Source organism: Schistocerca nitens, chromosome 10 (assembly GCF_023898315.1).
Source record: "Schistocerca nitens isolate TAMUIC-IGC-003100 chromosome 10, iqSchNite1.1, whole genome shotgun sequence".
NCBI lineage: Eukaryota > Metazoa > Arthropoda > Insecta > Orthoptera > Acrididae > Schistocerca > Schistocerca nitens.
Window position 1 is genome coordinate 4,443,092 of NC_064623.1, and position 19,309 is coordinate 4,462,400.

Sequence of the window (19,309 nt, forward strand, 5' to 3'; positions counted from 1 at the left end):
GTCTGGCACCAGATTCGGTTTGCAGTAAGTTGTCAGCCAGGCCCTAAAAGTTGTGTGTGATTTATCGAGTGTTCCGTGTAGCAGGGGAACTGCCACACGTCAGTAACTTCCTGCCACATATTTCAGTGAAGTCTTCTGGCCATTGGCACGAGCAAATTGTTGAAAGTACTCTCAGCTCATTTACTCTCAAATCACCGTGCAGGCATTACTTGAGCATGTGTACTTCTATTGTAAGTCTCTGCACTACACTCCAAGACCTCACATAACTGATATCAGGTTAGTCGTCTAAATTCAGTAAAACTCCACAAAGATATCAGTTATGCAGCCCAAGGTGTTTTCCAATGAGAGGATTCAGTGCAGTATCCAACTGGAAACTTCTTCTATGACTGATCAGGTCATCATACAGTTCTATTTCTGGCAATTCATTGATGATTGAATCTCAAAAGTTCAATGTACAGACCATAACATTCATTTGATTGTAGTCCACTGAATCACCAGTAGAAATTCTGACAAATTATGCTACTGGTAATTTGTGATGAAGTAGTTAGTGATTCACTGAACTGAATGATTTTTATCACATCACAGAATATCCCATAGAACATTTTGTTCTTATCTGCAGGAAACCAAATAGTGTTTATAAAATATGGCTTATTTTGTAAGATGTTCTTAGACTTCAAGAAGAACATAACAAATCCAATGCCAAAGATAGCACTTGCTGACAGGTGTGAAAATTACCACACTATTAGTTTCATAATTCATGTTTGCAAAATACGAACATGAATTCTTTAGAGAAGAATGGAGAAACTGGTAGAAGCTGACCTCGGGAAAGATAAGTTTAGATTCCAGAGAAATGTGTGTACACGTGAACCAATACTGACTCTATGACTTATTGTAGAAGACAGATGAGGCAAAGGCAAACTTACATGTATAGCATTTTTAGACTCAGAGAAAGCTGTTGACAATGTTGACTAGAATAGCGTCTTTGAAATTCTGAAGGTAGCGGGGGTAAAATATAGGGAGCAAAAGTCTATTTACAACTTGTGAAGAAACCAGATGGCAGTTGTAAGTGTCAGATGGCATAAAAAGGAAGCAGTGGTTGAGTAACGAGTAAAACAAGACTGCAGCCTCTCGCCCATGTTATTCAGTCTGTACATTGAACAAGGAGTAAAGGAAACCAAAGAAAAAATTGGAATAGAAATTAAAGTTCAGGAAGAATAAATGAAGATTTTGAGGTTTGCCAATGACATCGCAATTCTTTTAGAAACAGCCAAGGACTTGAAAGAGCAGTTGAATGGAATGGACAGTGCCTTGAAAGGAGGATATAAGATGAACATCAACAAAAGCAAAACAAGGACAATGGAGTGTAGTTGAAGTAAATTGGGTGATGCTAAGGGAATTAGATTAGGAAATGAGACACTGAAAAGTAGTAGATGAGTTTTGCTATTTGGGCAACAAAGTAAGTGATGATGGCCAAAGTAGAGAGTGTTAACACTGAATAGGGACTTAAGTGTTAGGAAGTCTTTCCTGAATGTATTTTTCTGGAGTGTAAGCATGGATAGAAGCAAAACATGGACAATAAAAAGTTTAGTCAAAAAGAGAATAGAAGCTTTCAAAATGTGGTGCTACAGAAGAACTGTGAAGGTTAAATGGGTAGATTGGGTAAATAATGAGGAGGTACTGAATAGAAATCGGGAGACAAGAAATTTGTGGCACCATGTGGCTGGAAGAAGGGATCTGAGGTATCAATGGATCACCAATTTATTATTGAAGGGAAGAGAGAGAGTGGGTGGGGGCAGAGGGCGGTGGAGGTAAAAATCATAGAGGGAGACCAATACTGTAAGGAGATTCAGAAGGATGCTGGGTGGAGTAATTATTTGGAGATGAAGAGCTTGCACAGGATAGAGTGGCATGGAGAGCTGCATCAAACAAGTTTTCAGACTGAAGAGCACTACAACAACATTCTCAGATTTGTTTTCCTGTCATTTATAACATTCTTCCTCCTGAAAATCTCCCATTTTTGCATTTTTCCCCTTGCAATGTCCTTTCAGATCCAACTGTTATAAAAAGAATTTGATACTCCATCTACACTGAGGTCAATAGAGATGGAATGTTACTGCAGTTGGAAAAAATACAAGAGAAAGAAATCAGTAAAGTGTCACTGTATGACTTGGTAATGGTCCCACCTCACTTCCAACTGTGTCAACTCCTGTTGTCTTTTTTACTTGTACTGCATCTTAAAGTGATATACTGATTAGTCATGTACACCTTAGCACACATCTCACCAACGTACCCTTTCACCTTGTGAAGGTTTCTCCCAGTAAAGGAAACAGTTAGCAGGCATTTTTGGCTAGGGAGCCCTGAGGGACAATGTAAAACTTAATTGAAAAGCACTTTTTCTCTCACTCACATTGCCAACATCCCTTCAAAACATGTGATTGTTGTGTCCTAAATAATCTGTGTTGTGTGTCTGTGTTTGACAAATGCATGTAGAATTGAGTGTCACGTTTTGTGGTTCTCGTTGTTGACAAGTGAGGCTTAGAGCGAGTCCCCATTGCCCCCTATTATGTCACAGAACAGTATACTGTGAGAGTGACTATGTAAAGGATGCTAGCAACCCCTGGCTGGATGTCACTTCAGTAGGAGAGACAGACTTCAAAGTGCAAAGCAGGCAGAACTCAGCTCCTCTGGTTCAACTGCAGACATGCTAGTGCCACCTCTAATTATTGTCTGCTGGTTATTTCCTGCTGTTGTTGTCGTTCTTGTGGCCTTCAGTCCTAAAACCGGTTTAGTGCAAATATTCATGCTACTCTATCCTGTGCAAGCCTCTTCATCTCCAAATAACTGTTGCAACCTACATCCTTCTGAATTTGCATATTGTAATCATCTCTTGGTCTCCCTCTATGGGTTTGACCCCTACACTTGTCTCCAGTGCTAAATTGGCGATCCCTTGATGTCTCAGAATGTGTCCTACCAACCGATCCCTTCTCCTGGTCAGATTGTCCCATAAATTTCTCTTCTCCCCAATTCTATTCAGTACCTCCTAATTAGTTACGTGATCTACCCATCTAAGCTTCAGCATTCTTCTGTAGCACCACATTTCAAAAGCTTCTATTCTCTTCTTGTCTAAACTATTTATCTTAAAAGTTTCACTTCCATCCATGACTACACTCCATACAAATACTTTCAGAAAAAACTTCCTGACACTTGGATCTATACTCAATGTAACAAATTTCTCTTCTTCAGAAACGCTTTCCTTGTCATTGTCAGTCTACATTTTATATCCTCTCTACTCTGACCATCATCAGTTATTTTGCTCCCCAAATAGCAAAACTCCTTTACTACTTTAAGTGTCTCATTTCCTAATCTAATTCCCTCAGCATCGCCCGACTTAATTAGACTACATTCCATTATCCTCATTTTGCTTTTGTTGATGTTCATCTTGTATCCTCCTTTCGAGACAATGTCCATTCTGTTCAACTGCTCTTCCAAGTTCTTTGCTGTCTCTGACAGAAATACAATGTTGTCGGCAAACCTCAAACATTGGGCATAAGCAACAACCCTGTCTCACTCCCTTCTCAACCATTGCTTCCCTTTCATGCTATGCGACCATTATAACTGCCATTTGGTTTCTGTAAAAGTTGTAAATAGCCTTTTGCTCCCTTTATTTGATCCTTGCTACCCTCAGAATTTCAAAGAGAGTACTCCAGCTAAAATTGTCAAAAGCTTTCTCTAAGATTACAACCACTATAAATGTAGGTTTTGCTTTCCTTAATTTATCGCCTATGAGAAGTCGTATGATCAGTATTGCCTTCCATGTTCCTACATTTCTCATTAATCCAAACTGATCTTTCCTAAGATTGGCTTCTACCAGTTTTTCCATTCTTCTATAAAGAATTTGTGGTAATATTTTGCAGCCATGACTTACTAGACTGATAGCTCATTAATATTCACACCTGTCAGCACCTGCTTTCTTTGGAACTGGAATTATTAATTCTTCATGAAGTCTGAGGTTATTTCGCCTGCCTCTTATGTCGTGCTCATCAGATGGGAGAGTTTTCTCATGTCTAGCTCTCTCAGGGCTATCAGCAGTTCTAATGGAACGCCATCTACTCCCACGGCATTGTTTCAACTTAGGTCTTTCAGTGCTCAGTCAAATTCTTCTTGGAGTATCGTATCTCCCATCTCATCTTCATTCACATCCTCTTTCATTTCTATAATATTGTCCTCAAGTAGATCTCCTTTGTATGGACACTATATATACTCCCATCTTTCAGCTTTCCGTTCTTTGCTTAGGATTGGTTTCCCGTCTGAGCTCTTGATGTTCATAAACGTGGTTCTCTTTTCTCCAGAGGTCTCTTTAATTTTCCTCTAGGTAGTATCTATCTTTCCCCTAGTGATAAATGCTTCTAAATCCTTACATTTGTCCTCTAGCCATTCCTGCTTAGGAATTCAATCTAGCATGTGTGCTCTCTGGTACCTGTAAGTCATTTATAATTTGTACTTGTCTGGAATTGTTAAGCATGAAATTAAGAGTTAGACTGTTATGTTTGGACCCTTGCATAATCAGAAACCATCACTATTTCAATCCTTGTTTAGTTTCTTAATTCTCTTTGATCTTTAAAGTGTCCCCCAATTTCTTAGCTGAACCATTTGTGAGATCAAGAACAGGAATATGCAAGGTGTTGAAACTTAATGTTTTCCTCCTTTAAATTGAATTTTATTCCCACTGTATAGTTTCTTTACATGACAATCTGTTTTCTAGTTATTTAATTTCTGCATCTTATAACTGCACTCCAGTTCTTTTCAGCTGGTTACCAGACTTCCTTTTTTGTTAATGCTTTTTTTTACATTCATTTTTACTTGCAGTTCCATTTATGATTCTTCCTATGTATAAAACAATACAAAATCCAGGATGGAATGTAACAGTATTATGAAAAGGATAGTTGCTACTCACCATATAGCGGAGATGCTGAGTCCCAGATAGGCACAACAAAAAGACTGTCAGAAAGTGGTATTTTAACCATCGAGGACTTCGTTGGAAATAGACAGCACACACACACATTGTATTTGCAATCCATATGATGGCAAACCGGAATAGGTAATCAAAGCCCTGGTGAAGGATGTGGTTGAGCCCTTTGGCAGGGCCTTGATTACCTATCATAATGCACTGAAATGAGGAACATCCTACCTGAGATCCTTCCCATCCCTCTAAATGGGTGTTCCATCGCCCACCCAATTTCCACAACATCCTAGTCCATCCCTATGCCACTCCAAATCCCTTGCCACAAGGATCATATCCTTGTGGAAGACCCAGATGCAAGACCTACCCAATCCACCCACCCAGCAGTTCCTATTCCAGTCCTGTCACAGATTTATCCTACCCCATCAGGGGCCGGGCCACCTGTGAAAGCAGTCACGTCATATACCATCTCTGCTGCAGTCATTGCACAGCTCTTTATATTGGTACGGCTACTGACCAGCTGTCCACCAGGATGAACGACCACCGCCAAACTGTAACTGAGAGCAAAGTGGACAATCCTGTGGCACAACGTGCTTAATTTCAATGGCTGCTTCACTACCTGAGCCATCTGGATCCTCCCTTCTACCACCAGCTTTTGTGAACTGCACAGGTGGGAGTTATGCTTAAAACACATTCTCAGCTCCTATAATTATCTCGGCCTCAAACTTATGGGAACACACTGTCCCTACACCCTCCACCCAACAGAGTAGTGAGCAAGGTGCGGAGTTGAAAGTGTAGTTCACAATGGCAGGAAATGCGGGAATGGAGTAGCTAATGAAGGGCTTCAGTTGGCCACTGGGGCATTCCGAACTAGCCCCATACCGAGCCTCTGTGCAGAGGCTGATGAACTGCCACTTGATATGCGGCAACGGCTACTTACGGTATGCCAGGCGTATAAAACTTTGTCCACACCAAACACACCAGCATACCATACCGTAGCTCAGCCTCCTCTGGCACAGTTATTTCATAACCGGCAACGTGCGACGCAGCCCTACGGGATTCGCGCACAGGATTGCCTCACTGCGATGTCTACGGCTGGTCTTCGTATTTTACGTCGCGGTTGGAGTAGATTTCCACCTTGGCTCCTCCGGAGACCCAAACTTATTTTAGATTTGACTAATTTTACGAAAGATAGCACACCAGATTTTAGATTCCAATCTCTGATTTTTAACATTTTAGATGTGCATCACGGTTTCACTGTCGTTTACACTGATGGCTCCAAACAGGAGACTTTCCTTGGCTGTTCTGTGGTGTTCCCTAATCATGTTACCCGGATTCGCCTCCCTGCTGAATATACTGTTTTCGGAGCGGAGCTCCACGCGATCCTGAAGGCACTGGAGCAGATAAATCGTGTTCGGGGTGATCGATTTCTTCTCTGCTCCGATTCTCTTAGTGCCTTACAATCACTGCAGAACCTGTACCCGACTGAGGAGATGGTCCAGCTTATATATGACCAGCTGTGCTTGCGCCAACGGCGGGGTAAGGAGGTGTCCTTCTGCTGGGTGCGTGGTCATGTGAGAATATGGGGCAATGAACAGGCCGATCGGGCTGCCGAGGAGGCCTGCAGAGAGCAGGATGTGGTCCAGTGTCCTATTCCCTTGCAGTCTGTCATCTCTGCACTACACAGGAAGTGCATGGAGTTGTGGGAGGACGAATGGCTGGCGCTGACGGCCAATAAACTGCGTTTGGTAAAGTCAACAACTCGGCCGTGGCGTTCCTCCTGCTGGTTGCTCAGGTGGGAAGAGGTGGCCCTCACATGTCTTCAGATCGGGCACTGTCCTCTCACACATAGCTTTTTATTACAGCAGGAGGATCCTCCGTTTTGTGATGCTTGTGGTGTGCACATCTACCTCCGGCACATTTTAATAGACTGCATTTTATACTGTGATGCAAGGGCAGAAGCCCAAGTTGATGGGGATCTGCCTTGTGTTTTAGCTAACGATGAGACGTGTGTGTCTAAGGTTTTAAAGTTTTGTGATGTGTCTGGACTCTGGCCTAAACTTTTAGGCTGGAGGTTTTAGTGTATTGCAGAGTGGCTGACTCCTCCCTTTTTTCCTTGCGGTCAGCCACCCACTTCCATCTGCTACATTGTTTTAGCTCCCTCTACCATTTTCTTCCTGTGTTGTCCATGTTTTACTGCTGACACCCTGCTTCATCCCACGCTTCGGTGTGGGTGACCACATATTTTTCAATGATTGTTCTCCGTGTTTTATGTTCCGTTTTATGTTACTGTTCTGAATTTTTTTTTTTTTTTTCTTGACACCCGTCTCACTATGTTACTGAACGGGTGCTGAAGTCCTTGCTGTCGTGCGCCCAAAAACCACTCTACTACCACTACTACTACTACTCCACCCAACAGTTTCCACCCTCTCTGTCGTATCACCTCCTCCACATTCTCGTCTCCCACCCTCTGTGTTTGCTGCCCTCTGCCAATGCACCCACCCATCTTTCCCCGCTCCTCTCCTTTTTTGCTCTGTTTTCCCCACCTCTCTGCTCCACGACCTCCTGATGCTTCGCCTGTTGGCAGTCTAGTCCCTGCACACTCCACCAGACAGAGTTCTTCTCTCTCCCCACCTGTACATTGCTATCTCTTCTCCTCCATGCCCTCTCCATATAGCTGCTTTCATTCCCTGTAACAGTTGCATTCTGATCCAAGGTGCTGGAGTTGTCAGTCATATGTGTGTGAGGCATGTGCTTGTTTTTCTGATGAAGGTTATGGCCAAAAACTTGGGTATTGGTGTCTTTTAATGATGCCCGTCTGCAACTTAACATGCCATCTTTATGCTAAGTAGCAATCTATCTTTTCCTACATTGCTGATATTTCAGCCTGTAGTTTCCATTGTTTTATCTTGTATAAAAACTAGTCCACAGGTCTGTCTGGTTGGTATTTTTGATGTCCATCACACTGGTCTTTCTCGAATTAAAAAAATTTCTATAAAATTACAACAGCTGGCCAAAACTCCCCTTCAGGAGGCAAGATTTTAAAATTTCCAGTAGACACATTCTTTGTTTTCAGAATAGTTAGTTCCCTCCTCAAGAATTGGGACTTAGGTTAAGGAAGGTTAGAAAGGAGAAGTGTGGCTCTCAGATTCCAGGATAAGAAGGCACCACCTGTTGTCAGTCCAGAAACAATACAAAGACAGAGTGAGAAATAAATGTGGATAGAGGAAAAGAGGTGATAAGTGACATGAACAGTGTATGGTAATTAAAAACTGGAAAGTAGCTAGGAATAAAATAAAGAGAAAGCTTATGTGAGAGGAGAAGGGGCAGAATGAAAACAGAAAAGAAATAAATAAAAAATGGAGTGGAAGGCTGTTTATTAACACAGGTTAAGTCCAGAAGGATTTTGGGATGTGAAGATATGTTGGAGAGCAAGTTTCCATCCACAAAATTCTGGGAAACTAGTAAATGGTGGGATGATACGAATAGCACAAGGTGGGAGAGAAAGACCTGAATGGAGTCATTTCTCTAGGTGTCAAGGGGTTTATTAGTGGAGCAACTCACACGCTTTCCCATAGATGAACTGAATAAGATGAGCATTCACTTCACTCGAGTCTTGCTACAGAACACACTCACCAGCTAGGTACCAGGTGTTATTCCTATTCGGAACACTGTGCATTATGTTGTAGGATTTACCAGTGGTGTGGCTGGAGTAAGAGGTAGTGGGTGGGGGAACGAGACACATATTGCGACAAGAAGGTTTGCAGAAGTAAGAAACTCAGGGTGCAAATAATAATCTCAGAATGTCATACAGTTCGATGGGGATGCCACCGAGGTCGTGAAGGCAAAGGAAGGTGATCCGAGGTGTGAGTTAGAGAAAGCAGTGGCCTTGGCGAGGTGCAGGATGCTTGTGAGTTGTCAGAAGGATTTGTTTGTGGATGAGATCTGTGGAGTAGAATGAGTAAGGTTGCTTGTGTAATGTTGAGGGTTTTAGTAGCAGAGCTTGTCACTTTTCCATAGCTGAATTGAATTAAACAGATGCTGTAACATGAGTCTGTAATATGTTGTCCTGAGAGCTTTCTCATCCTCAAGTTTTGCTGTTTTTGGATCTGGTAGACTTGAAATTTCTTGAAGATCTGAAAGATCTGTGTGGTTATCTTTTCACGCAGTGTATCTGTGTGCTGTCCCCTTGTCATATGCTTATCTACATCATTTGCTAACAACTCTGACCACTGTCACACTCTTTATTTTAATATTTACTTTATACAGTTCATTCTTTTTCATTTTAAACATTGTAGATGTTGTTTTGGAATGATTTATAAGTAAGATTGTTTTATGGTAAACACTTATAATTTCAGTGTTCAAGACATTCATTTTCACCCTCCTCTTCTCTCTGACGTGTGAAGATAATTACCGTGTTGTCAGCGTACATCATAAGTTTGAGACTAACGTTGTGCAGGAAACCATTTACGTAGAGAATACGATGTAGGTATTGGCCCAAGTTCTGGCAGACTGAAGTTTTGACCAGGTACACTCAACTCCTGTCTGAGGTCGGGCTCCAGTGGGCTGCACAGTAGTAATCCCTTGGGAGCACCTACTGCAATGTCTTTTATATGGTATGAACCACAGCTTTATTTCTGAGAAAGAAATAGTGTGTTATATAAAGCTTTAATGCTAACTGATTTCAAATAAAAGGCGAATATATCACTCGAGTATTGTCTTTTTACCACCGCATTCGTGCAAACTTGCTATTCTTTTCCACTTGTCTCCTGTATACTATCAAAAATTGTGCCCCTTCCACAGAACCATACAATACAACAGTTATCCATTAAATCCATTTAAAATGAAATTAAATCAATGATCTATGAAAATTAACATACATGTACTGTATTGTAATTTAAATTTTAAAATAAGAAGTCACTTTACCTTTATTCTTATTAGTCTCTCTGTTATAAAATCATATAGGAGCCTATACACTTTTATGTCTTCTGTTACTAAATGGTTTTTAATGTTTATTGGTAAAGCAGTGCCAGAGGACATCAGACACTACCTTAGTTTTGTAGTTTCTTAATGTCTCATGTAACAGTCTTCCCGTACTCATACAAAGATGGTGTGATCACATTGAGAAGGTAGAGATGTGCCAGAATCTCCCGTGATCGAATCAAAGTCGTGTCATTGTCACTATAAACTTTTTGCAGTATCTGCACTTTTTGTATGAAGGAGATTAGATTCCACTGCAGCATAGTGCCCCCCTTTAATTTCATAAGACTGATGGAGGTTTTTGTCCCATTGGACCCTGACTATTGTCCTTATATTATGTAGGAGATTGTGTGGTGGCACTTTATAATGTTTCACTGAGCCAGTGCAGAACATCGGCTTCATCAATTCCCTGTATTCTGCTGTGCATCTTCAACTAAAACGTGACAGATGTCTTATTTATGTGGGGATGCTCCTGAACTCCATCTGTGTGGTATACAGGGCAATATGTTTACAGAAAAACGAACAAGTAAATGCTGTTATCTTTAAAGATTCTTAAAATAACATAATGGCTGTCATCGACCCAAAGTTCGGTTTGAACACCTCGTGCTTCACTAGGTACGATCTTGTCGGAGTCGGTGTGCCGTTGTCTACCTGAGACTTCTGATCTGTCTCACCCACTCAGTTATAGGGAGACCTGGAGTTGAACTCGATTTCAGAACTGTGATGCATCTCAGCATTTTTCACATTAACAAACATTGGCAGAGATGGAAGAAGTGATGAGTGATGTATATTAATTCTAGGACTGACCAGGGATCGAATATGAGACCTTTGGATCTGTAGTCTGGCACTCTGGCACAGAGCCACTGGGCAATGATGGTCTGTAATTGGTGCTTAAGGGCACAACCACTAATTAGTGGTTACTGTGCATATTTTCGTGCTCACCTGAAATACAGCCTCATATTCAGCTCAGGGAACCTTTAGAATTGAAAAGGCAGCTCAGCTACACAACCGAGTAAACTATAGTTTAAATATAATAAGATAGTAAGGAAAGTTCTAGAGAAGGTAAATAACTTAAGAGTAAATGAGGTCACTCACTGAACAGTAGAAACGTTGAGTCATCAATAGGCACACACAAAAGAGAGTGAAAACTTTGGTAGCTTTCATAAGAAATCCTTTGACGTATTGGAGTGAGTGTGTGTGGTTTTGTACTGTAGCCCATCAAAGGATTTCTTCCAAAAACCAGCAAAGTTTTCATTCTCTTTTGTGTGTGTCTGCATACATCTAAATGCTTCTGCTATTCAGTGAGTAGTCTCCTTTACTCCTGAATTATAAACTGTGGTTTAAATACTTAAAGTGCTACCATTGTTGTGCATCTATATTATAGACACACTAAAGTGTATTAAAAAATGTAGTGGAGGGTGAAAATAGTATCAGAAAACAATGGTGACATAAACAATCACAGTACTAGATTAAAAGGAGAAAATCGTAAAATGTATAGTAAGAAACAGGCTGTTGAAATATCTGGTATAGAATATCTGCAGTACCATTGCTTCTGTTCTACATCTACATCTATAGCTATACAGATACTCCACAAGCCACCGTACGGTGCATGGTGGAGGGTACACTGTACCACTACTTGTCATTTCCTTTCCTGTTCCACTCGCAAATAGAGCAAGTTAAGAACAATTGTCCATATGCCTCTGTATGAGCCCTAATTTCTCATGTCTTATTTTTGAGGTCCTTACGGGCAATTACATTGTCAGCAATGGAATTGTTTGGCAGTCAGCTTCAAATGCCAGTTCTCAAAATTTTCTCAATAGTTTCTGTTCAGTAAATGAGTACATGAATTCATACTGTATATACATGTTAAGGTGGTTATTTTCCCTTGTGAATACTATGATTTGTCTGCTGCCTCAGTCATCTGGTGTATTGTACTGCATTCATCAAAGGAGCTAAATAAATAAATAATCTTTCAGGCAATGTAAGTTAATATTTCTCCAATCACTTTTATTGTTGAGTTGGGGCATAGCCCGAGACTATAATAATGGCAGCTTATAAAGCCAAAGTTTGCTGCAAAAGTATTCATCTTCAACAAATGATTAAAAAATAAAACTTATCTTTATTTCTAGGTTTGTTGAAATATTGGATGAACTGAAAGAAAAGCTACTCCAGTGTGACGAATGAAGCATTAAGAAACACACAGAACCATGCTGCCATAAGGCACGTCATCTACCTCTACATCCAGTCGTGGATGCAATAAGCACTTGCTCGTATCGTAATACACGCCTCATTGTTTCATATTTCTGTTTAACGTTTTTGATCATCTGAAGAAGGCATGAAGGATGAAACTGAATGATCCAAAGTCAAGGTGAGAGTAATAAAAGCTTTGCTCATTATTAGTAATAATTCTGTCCAGAATTCCGTCCTTCAATAGTGTATGTTCATTTTTGTAAATAACATATTGGTCACAAATACAAGCATCACAGCTGTAAATATTAGACACTTCATGAGATATCTCAGGTAAAATAAACTGTATTTAAAAAATTCTTACTTGCATATTTTCTAATGGCTTTTTGATGTAACATAGGTAGCAAGCAAGTTATAAGCCAGCTGTCCTGAAGATCAGGCAGCTACCTCGTGTACACGTTGGAGCACATATAGCCTTCTCAGGGAAGCCACAGGCAGAATGTCACATGCTGCCATATAATGTCATCTCATTTGCTCACTTGTAGACAATTTACATGTATGAATGTCACACAGTATGTGTACAATGCTTAAATTTTTCATAAAACACATATGTAAAAACAAGACCATATTTATATATACTGGCATATTACATAGTATCTAGTACAACAGTACATAATGGGCTACACATGAATACAGAGAAAAACAGTCACTTATCTCACCGCACTACACTGTACACTACATATACCACTTGAACTTTGTTTATAATATAACAGAAAGAATCTTTAATGTAATATATAATAAAAGTATTATCACAGTAGTATGTGTGCACAAAACAAATTCTTCGCATGCATTTCTGTGCTTATGTCACAGCTTACTATTTGGTAATAAACAGTCATCATACTGGGCTTCTCGGTATAGCTCTATATGGGCAAGCAAAATTTAAAAAGTGTTTCAGTCTATTTCTGGGTTTTTGTAGTTTGTTTATGTTCTTCAGACACTGAGGCAGCCTGTTTGATCTGATTGTGTCTGGTAGTTTATTGACTCACCGGTCAGTGTACATTACTGCATCAGTAATATTGTAATAGATCCTGGCAAAGCAAGCCATTACAAATTGTTCAATTACTTTCTAAATTTATCGCATTTCTCTGTCTCCTTCTTGCTATTATCATTTGTACTTGACTTATATCTCCATTTATTACTTAATCATCCATATACAGTCTCAATTATAGTTGTCGATCTTTGGAAACTCTCAGCTCACAATTGAACACAACTGTAACATTTGAGCACAGATTGGTATCGTTAACCTATTCCGTGAATGTTCATTACGATCCGAGAGCCTGAGCGACCTATCTTTATCGTAATTTTTCTAGCCAGGCTATGGTTTTGATTAACCTCTAGTTATCAAACCTTCAATTTGAAAAGCATAAGTGTCAACTTTTTCTCTATAGAATTAGATTCCCTGATGATGCTAGACACGAAATGATATCAGTGAAAATTGGTCAGAAATCAGTAATCTAATCATTGTGTTGTAATTATTAAAAAATTTTTTCATACTGGGACTCGGACTCAGATTTCTCACTTGCCGCAAGCAGCCACTTGACGACTGTGCTACGTGAGTATGCCTTTAAAAACTCTCATTAAAACTGACATATCCATCAGTGGTGCTCTCCTGTTCTGTTTCCACACCCCTCGGTAGAACCTCTGGTAGCAGTGTTCAGAAACTGTAGCAGGGAACAACAGTACGGAGGTGTCCTCAGATGGCTGCTCACGATAAACAGGGAGTCCAGGCCTGAGTACCAGTATGGCACAAATTTTCATTCATCATTATTAGTCAGTTTATTCATTGCCGAGTGCAGTGACCTCATTTCTTCAGTAACTGAATCTTCGATTTGACGTCTGCATCCACAGCGGTCTTCAGCTCTTCTTGATATAATGCGAAGAGGTAGGTCGGCAACCTGCTTCCCTCGATCTGACAGCCTACTCGCTGCTCTTCCACTTGGTCTTCTGCCATCAGTTTTGTGGGGTGGTCTTTTCTAAAATGTTCGATCCCCTTCTCAAAATGTGCCCGAGGAACTGGAAGTATATTTGACTGACACAGGAAGGTAAACTTCTTGTGATGCTAAGTTCTTCTTTAATGGAAGCATTGGATTCCTCTTTTTGTCCACAGAATGTGTGTCATCTTCTACCAACAATACATCTCAAAGGCACCAATTCTGCTCTCGTTACCAGCTTTACAATCCAGGTCTCGCATCCGAACCACAACGTGGAGAACACCGATGATTTCGACAAACGCATCTTCGTCATTTTGGAAATGATTGTACCTCGGTAATTAATAACCATCTGGCTGGTCTTTTTTGTGCTTGTCTCTAGTTGTATCAAAAGGCCATCTCAAAGGCACCAATTCTGCTCTCGTTACCAGCTTTACAATCCAGGTCTCGCATCCGAACCACAACGTGGAGAACACCGATGATTTCGACAAATGCATCTTCGTCATTTTGGAAATGATTGTACCTCGGTAATTAATAACCATCTGGCTGGTCTTTTTTGTGCTTGTCTCTAGTTGTATCAAAAGGCAAATTTTCTCAGGAAAACCATGAAATTACGAGAGGGAACTGCTAGCCAGAACAAAGAAATGACTGTACTGTCAACAGATGTATGTAAAATTATGTACACTGTTCTTTCTTTTAGAACTAATAGTTCCCTCAACAGAAAGGAGAGAGGAATAGATTGTGCAAGGTTAAAAAAGGAGGGCAGGACACTCTGAGAGGGAACCACCAGTTTTGAGGACAAGGGGAGAAGCAGATCTTTACTGAAACCACACATTTCTCATGACAGTTACTCATATTCTAATCTCAAATGGAAAAATGATTTGTTATTTTCCTTGGAAAAAAAATACCAGCTTACTTTTTCCCAAACTTCATACCATCACCCTGTGTTATGATGCTGTCATTCAAACATCTCCTTGGGGTTTTAAGAAATAATATTACCCTAGTTTTGTTTTGTCAGCTCAGCAGAAGGACAAAAAAGTGTTTCATTGATGATTACAACTGAATTATTATTTTCATACAAAATGTTTCCTTGTGCCACAATCCTCTACACATATTTACTGTGTGGCTGTTACTTTGTGGCTGTTCAACTTCAAGCTAAAATGTAGAATATGGTGAAAATAAGATGTCATAATTTCTGAAACTGAGTTTGTTTCTGCTCGGAATACCTTCGAGTCCTCAAGTACAGCTTGCCCAATGATCTACACATTCTCTGTTCTCCTTAAAGACTGCACTAAGCCAGGTGGCATTCATTTTGTTACAACTTCCATGTCTAGGGATATATGCATCCATTTTAGACTTGGGCATTTGTCCACAGTGACGATATATAATATACCGTCATCAGGCTTACGTGAAATGTATTTGCAGTTGCAAATACTGATGACCGTCACCTGTATTATGAAATAATGACAATAAAAATTTGTGCCCGACCATGACTCGAACCCGGATTTCCCTCTTATCACATGCTTTCACCTTGCAATTAGCCGACCACACGTAATAAGCAGGAAATCTGGGCTCGAGTTCCAGTCTGGCACAAATTTTCAATATCGTCATTCCATTATATAGCTGATAGTTGTCCATATTCGAAACTACAAAAACATTTCATGTATTTCGTACTGGCTGTAGTTGCTGGTGTGCCTGCACCATAATTCTGAACAACACAGGGACTGGAATAACAATTGTATCATAAAGCTTGGTGGGATTTGGGTAATCAGAGGAACAGAGAGATGTCTGCACAGTCTTAGTATCTAGTTTCCTTGTTTGATACTATCCATTTGCAAATGTGTTTACCCTGAAACAAGTTACGGAAATAATAGTTTGTGGATGACAGTGTTCAGTTATTTCAGAAGTTTCACAATATTTTTTTATGTCTTTTGTTGTGTATGAGATATAGCATTACTGAAAAAAAGAACCATAATTTTTGTGACAAATTATATTTAGGAACCATTCAACTATATTAATAGTAGCAGTTTTCACATCATATTTGTTTATCTTGAACAATCTTCTCAGTAACTGGATATTGTTATATATGCATATTGTGTCTCAGTGTTTACAGAGAGGCGGAGACTCTGTGTGTGTGTGTGTGTGTGTGTGTGTGTGTGTGTGTGTGTGTGTGTAATTCCTCATGGAGGAAATCTTTTTAATATACTTGTCTGTTGGTAAGTTCTTCAGTGAAAGTCATGTTAATTGTAATTTATCAATATGATGTTGATTACTTTTACTGCAATCTTATTGTTATGTAAACTGAGTGAATAAATAATGTTTCTTGTAAAATTTTAGTTTCATTCCATTAATACCTTTTTCATGCTCACTCTCAACATTGTCTCCCATTTTCATAGGTAGAGGAATGTGTAAAGTACCGGAGGAATATTTATGTTTGTGATAGTAATATACGGAGAAAATACTCTTGTTTAAATTTGACTTTCACCCAGAAAAAAGATGAATAATGCTGCTACAAAACTATTCAGACGCACATGTGTGGCACATATTGATTTAGTCATCCACCATAAGATTGGGCTGATGGAGCTCTCATGTGCCAGTTATCCTCATTAACTGCTTTGAAACTTGGCACTAATAACTTGCAACCAAGCAACTGGACAGCCGTCACAAAAGGCAGATGCAAGAAGCCAGCAGGGCATCCCCCCCCCCCCACCACCACCACCACCACCACCACCACCACCACCAAAGTGGCAGAGCGAGCCAATGTAAATACTGCTCGTTTCAGCTACATAGTCCCTCTCAGCACCTGCAGCCAGCTCCTTAGGGTACTTTGCGACAGCCGTCGACCTGACGTGAGGCACCCGGAATCCCATTATCACACACAGCCTCCTCTGGCTGTGGAACGGCAGTGCCCAGCCTCGGTGCCGCCGGTAGCCGAACTTGCGCCTTCCAGCTGGGAGCCACCTGTGGGGTGGCTGCAGCCGGCTCTGTGGCCGTTAAGTGAGGGCCCACATTTCACACCCGGGCCAGACTAGCTGCCCGACTGCCACCTGCCCCGTGCAGGCACACTCTGCTACTCCGGGCTCGAATCTGTGGGCCACTGTCGCCACATACTACACCGGGGTCTCCAGTTCGGCTCCGCACACCGGGCGTTCCCAGCTTCTCGCTGCCCCTCCCTGCCTGCTGCCGTGAGCGACTTCCCGGAGACCGCCCCACCGCTGCCCCCTTTGCGGGATGACACTGCGAGCTGGCCGAGTTATCGAATGCCGGGTACCGACTTCGGCACTCTCCCACACTCGGGGCTGGCGTCCTTCCCTGGCCACTGACCTCAGCGAGATGACGATACGACTGCTATACTGTACGCACTGAATAAATGCCCTACACAATGCTGCTTCTATGATTTATCAGCAGATGTCCACCTGGCTCCACAAATCTGCTGCCCTACAAATCAACTGACTGAACCATCACGCCTTGTAGAGGGGTACCTAATTGCATCCACCATTCTGACTGCTACTAGAGCTGCTTCCAAAACTGCCTTACAGGTGTGTACTCGTAATCTAGTCCTGCCTTTCAGTTCTTTCCACCTACTACCCCTTCGACAGCATTATTTCATTCCAGTCTTCTCCACTGTCTGCATTTCACACCCAGACAGATTTGTGCTCCAAAAGTATATGGTAATCTCTCTCTCTCTCTCTCTCTCTCTCTCTCTCTCTCTCTCTCTCTCTCTCTCTCTCTTTCTCTCCCTCCCTCTCCCCCTCCTACCACCCACTCTGCCCTCCTTGTGCAAACTTTGATACTACATCTTTGTTGTACCATCTTCCTTCTTTCTCTGTTCATCTTTTTCTTTAGAGAACAGCTTCTTGTCAAAGTTGTATATTTAGCCATACAGCACATACACCTGCTTCATACACCGTAACCTCACGTTCCTTTTTATTTGTGTACGAGCTAGCACTTATTCTGTTTTGTTAAGCTCACGACTCATTTCCCATCCGTATTCAGTGAGTGCTGCTGTGTCATCGGCAGCCTGTATCGTGCATATTTTCTACCCGGGACAAACTCTTTCCCTGAAGAAGGATACTGTCCGACAATTTAGCGACAAATTCTAAATCTTGTTTATGTTCCCGAGTACCTCACAACATGTCCGTTGTATGGTGAGGGGTAATTTTTAGTCTTGAAAGCACAAGGCTTTCCCTTATTATATATTTACTTCTTATTTTAAGAATGTTAGTGACACTATTTTTTCCTCCTTCATCCTGTATCAAAATTACTCATCCAGCAGTGATATTCTGAAACCATTCATTCATCCCTACAGTATGTTATTTATATTCCATCACAAAGGGAAGCCTTCATGTGGAATGAGTGGATGTATATACTGTCACATAGCAGCTCTCAAAAAATATTCCAAGTTTTTATAGTAACAATTAGCCGTCATCAGTCTTTGTGATTACACGGGCTACAAAGAACCAGAATAAAATCAACATGACAGCCAGTTCTTAGGAAGGGAGGAGAGAAGGGTTGCAGCTACTATTTCCCTTGCCTGCAAGGTGTATTAACAGTGGACATCATTACCAGCAATGCTGTAAACAAGGAGTCAAGTCCTCGAATCCAGATAAGCTGTCTACACATGTAGAAATGATCGTTTGTTTGCGACTGGACATTTGTTGATTTATTTATTTTTGTTTGGTCCCATTTTATAACATTATGTATACTCTTAGGAAGATGCTTTACCACTTGTACAGCTCGGTATCGAGGGCCTTGCTCAGCAGCTTTTAGTCTGTGTGGTGTGCTTCTCAGCTGGCCTTCATTTCTTGTGTCATGTGAGTGAACATCTGCAGATTTTCCAGTGGTATATTGCTTTTGATTAATGAAATTATTTTTCTGTGTCCATGGATAGAAATGCCAGCATTTTAAGATGAAATAACGCGGTTCCGCACAAGTCAGTTTGTTCCTTATTCAAGATGGTCTTATTGGGCTTTTCTTGCCATACAAAAATAATTTTTGTATTATTGCTACTGGAGTTTCCCCAAATAGTAATTCCATAGTGTAAGTGTGGTTAAAAAAGAGAGTGATATATTGTAGATAGAAATTGTTTGTTAGCTTAATGTGAACGATCCTGGCTACTTGTAGAGTGCCTAAAGTAATACCGATCAAACTTGATACAGGTTACATTCCGTAGAATAGAATCTTTACTATCACA

At 40.8% G+C, this 19,309-nt stretch overlaps 1 protein-coding gene across 1 annotated transcript in view; it reads left to right on the plus strand.

Annotated features, from left to right (window-relative positions):
- Positions 1-12,336, plus strand: part of LOC126210108 (uncharacterized) — a 453,742-nt gene extending 441,406 nt beyond the window's left edge. The window contains exon 10 of the mRNA XM_049939246.1: positions 12,070-12,336. Coding sequence (XP_049795203.1) covers positions 12,070-12,124 — 55 coding nt within the window. The 3' untranslated portion in view covers positions 12,125-12,336. The remainder of the gene's footprint in view (positions 1-12,069) is intronic.
- The last annotated feature ends 6,973 nt before the right edge of the window (positions 12,337-19,309 follow it).